This window comes from Protopterus annectens, chromosome 6.part0, assembly GCF_019279795.1.
Source record: "Protopterus annectens isolate FY-2018-M chromosome 6.part0, PAN1.0, whole genome shotgun sequence".
NCBI lineage: Eukaryota > Metazoa > Chordata > Ceratodontiformes > Protopteridae > Protopterus > Protopterus annectens.
This window is the reverse complement of record NC_056737.1, coordinates 814,426,680-814,435,253: the sequence shown is the minus strand read 5'-3', so window position 1 is coordinate 814,435,253 and position 8,574 is coordinate 814,426,680. Positions and strand designations below refer to the sequence as shown.

Below are 8,574 nucleotides of genomic sequence, written 5' to 3'. Positions count from 1 at the left end.
TTTAAGTGATGGCTTAAAGTGGTTAGTGGATGAGATTGAGAGAATGGCATTAGGAAGGGAGTTCCATATATGAAATAAATAGTTGGAAAATAAAGATTCTCCTGCAGTGTTGTTGGCCTTGGAGACAGTGAGTAAGTTCTTGTTGTTAGAGTGAAGTGGTCTGCTGGAACTGTAAGGAAGGATGAGATTTTGTAGTGCAGGGGTTCTAGTTGGTTGTGTTACAATTTTGTGAGTTAGAGAGAGTTGGTTGTAAAGAATAATGTTATGAAGCTCAAGCCAGTCTAGTATCCTTAAAGCTGTACAATGATGTGCTCTATATGGGCAGTCAGATGCAAACCTAGCAATGTTATTATAACATGCTTCTAGGTTAGATAAGTCAGTTTTCCTTAGATTAGTTAAAATTGGAGAGACATATAGTAGAGTGGAGAGGAGATGGGTTTGTGCTAATGTAATTTTGACCATTGTGGTCAGGAACCTTTTGTGCCTATGTAGGCTTCCAAGTTTCTTATGGACTTTTTTATAGTTAGGGAGACATGCAGGTCAAATGTTAGGTTATTGTCTATTTCCACACCAAGAAGCTTTGTATGGGTTGTCGGGGGGATCACATTATTGTCTTTGGCTATTATGTTAAGTGTTGGGCATGAGATAGATGTCTTATTAGGTTGGAAGAGTAATAATTTAGTTTTGTTTGGATTCAGGATTAGATGGACTTTGGCTAACCATGTTTCAACAGAAGTGAAAGATTCCTGTCTTGAAGAATGAAGAGTTGGTAGAGAAGTGGCAGCACAGACAAGTGTTGAATCATCTGCATACTGTATTATAGAAGTGGAGTAGCTGTATGCAGATTATTAGTAAAGAGGGAGAAAAGGAGAAGACCCAAGATAGATCCTTGGGGACACCAATGAAAAAAAAGGAAGGCTTGGAGATAGGTCACCCTGCCATAGAACAGATTTTTGATGGCCAGATAAATAGTTATGAAACCATGCAGTGGCAAATGGTGAGAAGGATAGTTCAGTTAGTACATCTATTAGTTTGGAATGGGAGACCATATCAAAAGCTTTTGATAAGTCTAGAAAGATGGCAGATACAAAGTTGTTATTCCTGTGATGGTTTACGGTATTAGTGAAGGATAAGAGAGCTCTAGTACTATGTGATGGGTGAAACACATGCTGAGTGTTTGCGAGAAGGTTATATGTTAGTAAGAATTTCATGACCTGGAGATGAATATACCTTTTGAGTAGCTTAGAAAGAGGTAAAAGAATAGCAATTGGCCGATAGTTTGTCAGTTCTGTGGAAGGTCCCCCTTTATGAAGTGGGATTACATGGGAATGTCGAAAATGAAAATATTTTCACGTCCCCATTTCAAACCATGTTAATATCAATGGTTCTAAATTTGCTGTTATGGAAATGTGGTCGTTGTATTACATGTGCCATTCGGTGTTCGGTGATGCTGGTTTCACTAAATTTCTGTTCAGTGTTTAGCCCTTTTAAAACTGTACTTCGATGTAGCACCATTGAACGAAGTACACTTCTGGGTTATGATGAGAAACCATATATATATATATATATATATATATATATATATATATATTATATATAGAAAGAGAGCGATCGAGAGAGATTTCTATAAAGATATATATGTGTACACACATGCACACATATAAGGAGCTACTTCATTTGATTGACTGACAATGCATATGGTCATGGTCAAACCACAAAAGACTGAGACAAAAACATTGAACCACCAAATGATCGACTTCCACAAAAAAAAAACAAAGCATGCTTTAAGCAGTAGAGGCAAGCCTGTAATGTTCATATCACCTGCAAATTACATGTACCAAGTCTGAGATTGTGCAACAGCGATGAGACAGCTAATCTCTAACTCTGCTGTTCTACAATCTCCTATATATAAATGCAGGCATTTCTTCTGTTGGCATTTGTTTGACAGTGTGGGTGTTCAATGTTTTTGTCTTGCTCTGTTATTGTTCAATAAATACGAAAGTGACCAAACACAGAAACACTCCAATAATTTACACAACGAAAATGAACATAATGCAAAGCTTTCAGGCTATCGCCTTCTTCAGTGCTAATAATCACCTAATTAAAACACATTCAGTTTATTTTAAAATAAAATACATCATGTGACACAGCCAACCAATAAGGATAAATAAAACCAGTAATTAATAAAAAACTAGTGTAGGCACATTTGTTCCTTAAGTGAAACAGGTTTCAAAGTGACTGCATTATTTAACCCTGGAGGTGTATCCATTGTAAGTCTTAATATGTAAGCATATTCATTGTTTTCCAAACCATTATTAATATCACCTCCTCTGATATTTTTATAAACCACACTAATAGCTCTAAATCAAAATTGATGAGTAGAATCATTCTCCACAGCATACTTTGCTAATGCATTTGTTAAAATGCCTCTCTTTATGTCAGACTTGTGCTCTATAATATGTTCTTTAAACATATGGCTGCGTTTTCCAACATAAAAAGATGAGCATTTTAAGCATGTGACTAAATAAACAACATAAGGTGTATTGCAGGTAGCATAACAGCAGAACTCAAAGGTTTTTCATATTATTGGATGTATAAATGAAGTACAATTAATAATATCTTTACAACTGCAACCATAGCAGGGGAATGTTCCCTGTTTATTATGAACATTAACAACTTTCTCCATTCTCATGTCCTTGTAACATAACCTTCTCTTTTTACATTTTTTCAGTCCTATATGAAAACCTTGGTGCATCCTCTAAATATTGCTTCCACTCAGGCATGTTCATTAAAATTTTTCAGTTCTTTTGTATTACTTTCTCAACATCTCTTGTTCTACTATTAAAAGTAGTCACATATCTTAGCCGATTATTATTTGAAGATGTATTTCTATTTCTATTTGACATAACATCCCTTGTCATATTAAAAAAAGGTCTTGCCTTCCCTTCTCTATCCCTGATAATGCCAGTCATAATTTCCTGCACCATGGTTTCATTATAGCCCCTTTCATAAAGCTCATTGGCCATCTCTTCCATCTGCTTTACACATATGGCCTCATTGGTGTTAAGTCTACTGATCCTGGTAAACTGTCCCTTAACAGTTCCTCTAAAGACATGTGGAGCATGCGTGGTCTGCTTATGGGCATACCTATTGGCATGCACCCCTTTTTCTTTGTCCACAGATCTTAAGGTTTGACATTTTTGAGACTGAGACTACTATCTTTTTTGTGGTACCTGTGGTGCTTTACCCCGTAGCTACCAAATTCTTCAGTACTCATTTCAGAATTCTCCAGTTCAACTTCATTTTCTTTTTCTGATGCCTTCAGGACCTAGTCCATTAGGTCTGTAACCTCATCATTGTCATTTATATTCATGATTTTTTCTCTGTTTCAGTCCTGATGTTACCTAGCCCGGAGTGATGCACTCTTACAATGCATTAGATTACAAATACCACAGCTCCCTCCTGGCCAGTGATAACTCTGGTTCATTTCCAGTCTGCACAATCAGCCCTTTTATAGTACATTTTGTCACCCATTCCCACCCTTTTACTTGTGGTATGAAATTGTTTCCATAGTTCTCTCCAAGGGGGTCCACTATAAGATATATACTTTTAGTAGAGTTATCAAACTACTATCACACTGCACGGAAGTGCTGGAGTTGAGGAAGCAACAAGTGATGAAGATGAAGTGTCTGAGATGAGTGGCAGGATGCATACTGTAGGGCAGATGAAACGTGGACATCAGAAAAGAACTGAAAGTAGCTGCAGTTACAGAGAAGATTAAAAAGAGCAGACTCTGGTGGTTCAGTCACATATGCAAGAAAACAGACTGTCGGGTGAAGAAGATTTGAGAGAGACAGGAAGAAGGCAAGAAGAAACAAAGATGTCTTGCCAAGTGATGGGTGGATTGCATGAGAGAAGACCTGTGACAGTCAGGCATAGCCACTGAAGAAGGTAGGAGAGTGTCACTAAATAAAAAAATGGTGACAGTTGATGCAGCACTCTGATCCCATATAGAAAATGGCAAAAGGGGGGTTGATGAAGATAGAAATTATATAAATCAGCATGTATTTGCCTGTTGGAACAGAAGCTATTTTCATCACTGAAAACAAAACAAATATTAGCAGCAGATAGAATATTTTCTGAGGTTCTAAATGTTGGACATGCTTTTTTCTGTTTGCAAATGCTTGTTGATCAAGTTTAACTGCAGTCTTTTCTGTTTTCTGTTATAGTTTTATTTGTGTCAAACTGTATGCCATTTGGACACTGTAATTGTGTTAATGTGCCATTCTCTTGTATGTATGAAGAAATGACAACAGGGAGACTGTAAATGTAAACAGTGCATATACAAGCCTGCTGCTCCAGGATCAAGATGTCATAACCCCCTGGTGACCCAAGTTCAGCCAATGGTCTCAGCATCAAATAATAAGCTGGGAGGTGGTAGAGAATCAGGCCAACCTGTTGCCAGCCAGCTGATTGATTTGCAGGAAGATGTGTCTTAAGCCACCAGGGTGAAGACTGATGGTAGAGGTTAAGGGAATCACCAAACAGTGAGGTCTGAAGAAGTCTGTGTGGAGGTTTGTGGGGCAATTCATCTCAGTGTAGGCTCCCACTGTCTCCACACATTCCTGAAAACACAGATGAGCAAAAATAACTCTGAAACTAGCATATGGCAAGTGTCTGTTCTGTTGCTCTACCCCCATCCTATTTGTATCTGCTGTGGTACTTCCAGGTGAGTTCTTCTGGAAAGGGAAGGACCATTAAAAATAATCCAATGTACCCAAGGGTGGAGACAGAATAAAGTATTGTGGGAAGATAGCTTGGCCAAAACTTAATGGGGCAAGTTAAAACAAAACAAAAAAAAAAAAATATATATATATATATATATATATATATATATATATAGATATATATTTATAATTCTGTGAAACCTTCATACTAAACAGAATGCAGTGCTTAGTCTGCATTACTTAAGTTACTTGCCCACTGTGCAGCAAATAAATGTAGCCTTGAGTTATACTATTTTGACCTTTCAACTGGATGAGAAAGGGGGGAAGCCCGCCCGTGGGGAGACTTTGCCCCTCTAGCAAAATCCAGGGTTAGACAACTGCAGACAAGTGAAAAGATGACAAACAGTGAGTCCTGCCAGCACACAACTACAAACTGCATTGACAGTGATCTTCAGAAGCTTTCATCACTTAATAAGTTGTCGAGTTGAACACTGGGTAGTTAAATGTGAGGAGGTGAAATATCTTTAAGGGAAAATTTGCATATGGGAAACTGTACAAATACTCATATTCTTTGAGCTTGTACTAATTAGAAAAATATCTGCAAATGAATACGATAAACACAAACTAAACTTGAAGAATACTGAAAAATACATCTACTGCAGAATTTCGGCAGAACCAACACCGCCATCACAGGTATTTATGTGGACAACTGAAACTGCTGCAGTACTGTTCTCTAAAGTGCCATAGAAAAATGAAGGACTTACTATATTAATAGTTGCAGCTAGAAAGTGGTCCCTGCAATTTGTAAATGTTCCAAAAAAGTATATATTGATAATTGGCTAAATTTTGAAAAATTTTAAGTCGGAACACTACTAGGCATTTTTTTATTACATTGAAATGTAATTATTAGAAAATAGCTTTCGACTGATATTAAGTGGAGAGTGTAGATAGAGCCAATGAAACTACATTCCAGTCTTTTCTTGTCCTTCCTGATTTCTGTTGCTAATTGTGAGACTGAAGTATGTAATACACATGTCTTTCCTCCATGCTGCCTTTAGTTTAACTGTGTTTTTTGAAACATGGTGCACCCCCCCACCGGCAGCTTATCTGCTAAACGGCTCTTATGTGCAGTGAATAGGAAGGTGATTTAGTGTCAGAATTATTCCCAAACAAACCATTTCTGAATCTTGATGAATTTAAGTATTTGCTGACATGACTGCATTTAAAACTGTAGAGCTCATCTTACATGCAAGCATCACATGCAGTGTAGTTCCATAACTATCACCAGTAGTTCCTGTTCAGAGTTAAAGCACATATGTGAAACAGAAATGCCATACTGGCTGCCCCACTGATGCTGCAAACCATGGTTGTAAATGCAGACCAGAGTTAAGACTGAAATTCCATTCATTATTTGGGCTGCTGAATTCTGCATAGTGCCATAGCAGCAGTTGTTTAGACTGTTAAGAAGAGGACGCTACTCACTCCCTTACATTAGTTTCTCCTGCAGAAGTGGAAGAGTTACTTAATCTAGTGACGGCTTAGGTGTAGACACTGAATGTGGTTGCTTGACAAATGTGCCCTTTCAGTGTTTTGCTTGGATGTGGCAGGAATAACATTGCTTGATAATGGATGGTAAGATAGGTGATACTTTTATGAAATATGCTAATAATTTGTTGCACTAACTCAGTTTTATTCTCTTGTAAACAGGATCATGCTAATACTACTGGCCTGCCTGGACCACAGACTGCTCCTGCACTGATATCGAAATGTGGAGATCTGGACGTCATATTTCACTATCAGCCTGCAGTACAAAAACTGGAAGTGAAGGTGCTATCAGCCAAAGATATCCCAGACAAGGACCGGAGCGGGGCAAATGCATGGCAAGTTCATATTGTTCTTCTTCCAAGCAAGAAACAGAAGGCTAAGACCAGCATTAAGAAGGGCTCCATGCCCATGTTTGATGAAACATTCAGGTTTCATAGGATACAGCCAGAAGACCTAGGGAGCTATGCCCTCAGATTCCGTCTTTATGCAGTGAGGTCCATGAACCGAGAAAAGATGATGGGAGAAAAAGTGTTTTATCTCAGTAATTTAAGTACAAAAGAAGAAGTGGGATTGAAACTTGTTTTAGAGCCAAGGAGCAACATGGCTGTAAGTAAAATCTCCATGTATTTTTTCATTTACGTTTCTTTCTTTATGGTGATAGGTCTAAGAGACAGAGTCAAATGAAAACAAACTGTATACATTTTTGGCCTAGCTCCTGTTTCTATTATTTATTTATTTATTTTTAGGAAATTGTGACTCTTAACTGAAATTAACTAGTTTTTCTTGTCCCCATCTCCTTCAAATGAGTTGATGTCTGAATAACAAAGCCATTATGGGAATTACTATTTAGAACTTTTAACAGTGAATCTCAAATGGCTGAGTATATAATGTATATGGAGTCTGTCAAGTTTTGTCTAAACCCATAAAAGGGACAATTGTTGCTTGGTAAGCACAAATATGTAACAGTTTTCCTGTGTATGCAAGGAATATAATAAGGCATCACAGTTACCTTCAAATCTAACTTTTGTTGTAAGTAAGTAAAATACTAACTGCCAATGACCTTGTTGCTATGTATTTCTGGCTGTCTGCCAGTTTAGCAAATACCAGCTGTAATAAAATGTATGCAATATTTGGTGCTCCAGTGAGACTGAAGATAGCTCCCCTAAGTGGAATATTTTCCCTCATTCAGGCCTGTTTTTTGACATCCCCCTTTTGTTTGAGTCTTGGCACCTGTTTAGAATCCTTACTTAATTATTTCACAGCAATGTTATTATTTAAAAAGAAGTACAACATTGCGTAAAGCACTGTTTTAATAGTAAAGTAGAGCTGTGGAAGTAAACTTGCCATAACAGTAGATGTTTGAATGATCACTGCTGCAGTAGCCTTAGCCATATAGGCTATATCCTACCAAGGATATAACAGTTGGATAGCTTCCAAAGCTTCAGGACACCTTCTACGAGCCCAAACTATCAGGTAGCTTGAGCTGAGCTGACTAAACAGTTTGGGGACCAAGCCCTTCAGATCTTTCCTACTAGCAGAGAGGAGGCTGAGCCCTGAAAGGGTAACACTAAGAAGAAGAAAAACTAAATAACCACATCCTGGTATAAACAACATACCAACAAACAAGGGGAATGGAGGGAAGAAGCAGCTGGTGCAGCAGTGATCCTTTGAACATCTGCAGTTATGATAAATTTACTTGCACAACTGTACTATGGTCATTTTTATTTACACAACCGTACTATGTTCATTTTACTTACACAACTGTACTATGTTCATTTTATTTACTTACACAACTGTACTATGTTCATTTTATTTACTTACACGACTGTACTATGCTCATTTTATTTGCACAACTGTACTATGCTCATTTTACTTACACAACTGTACTATATTCATTTTATTTACTTACACAACTGTACTATGTTCATTTTATTTACACAACTGTAGTATGTTCATTTTATTTACACAACTGTACTATGCTCATTTTACTTACACAACTGTACTATATTCATTTTATTTACTTACACAACTGTACTGTGTTCATTTTATTTACACAACTGTACTATGTTCATTTTATTTACTTACACAACTGTAGTATGTTCATTTTATTTACACAACTGTACTATGTTCATTTTACTTACACAACTGTACTATATTCATTTTATTTACTTACACAACTGTACTATGTTCATTTTATTTACACAACTGTACTGTGTTCATTTTACTTACACAACTGTACTATGTTCATTTTATTTACTTACACAACTATACTATGTTCATTTTATTTATTTACACAACTGTA

At 37.0% G+C, this 8,574-nt stretch overlaps 1 protein-coding gene across 4 annotated transcripts in view; it reads left to right on the top strand.

The window, feature by feature from the left end:
* SYT16 (synaptotagmin 16) overlaps window positions 1-8,574 on the top strand; it is a 1,077,368-nt gene that overhangs the window by 989,841 nt on the left and 78,953 nt on the right. For all 4 annotated transcript variants that reach the window (XM_044074491.1, XM_044074490.1, XM_044074489.1 and 1 more), the window contains one exon: window positions 6,435-6,878. In XM_044074491.1, the coding sequence (XP_043930426.1) occupies window positions 6,435-6,878 (444 nt within the window). The remainder of the gene's footprint in view (window positions 1-6,434; window positions 6,879-8,574) is intronic.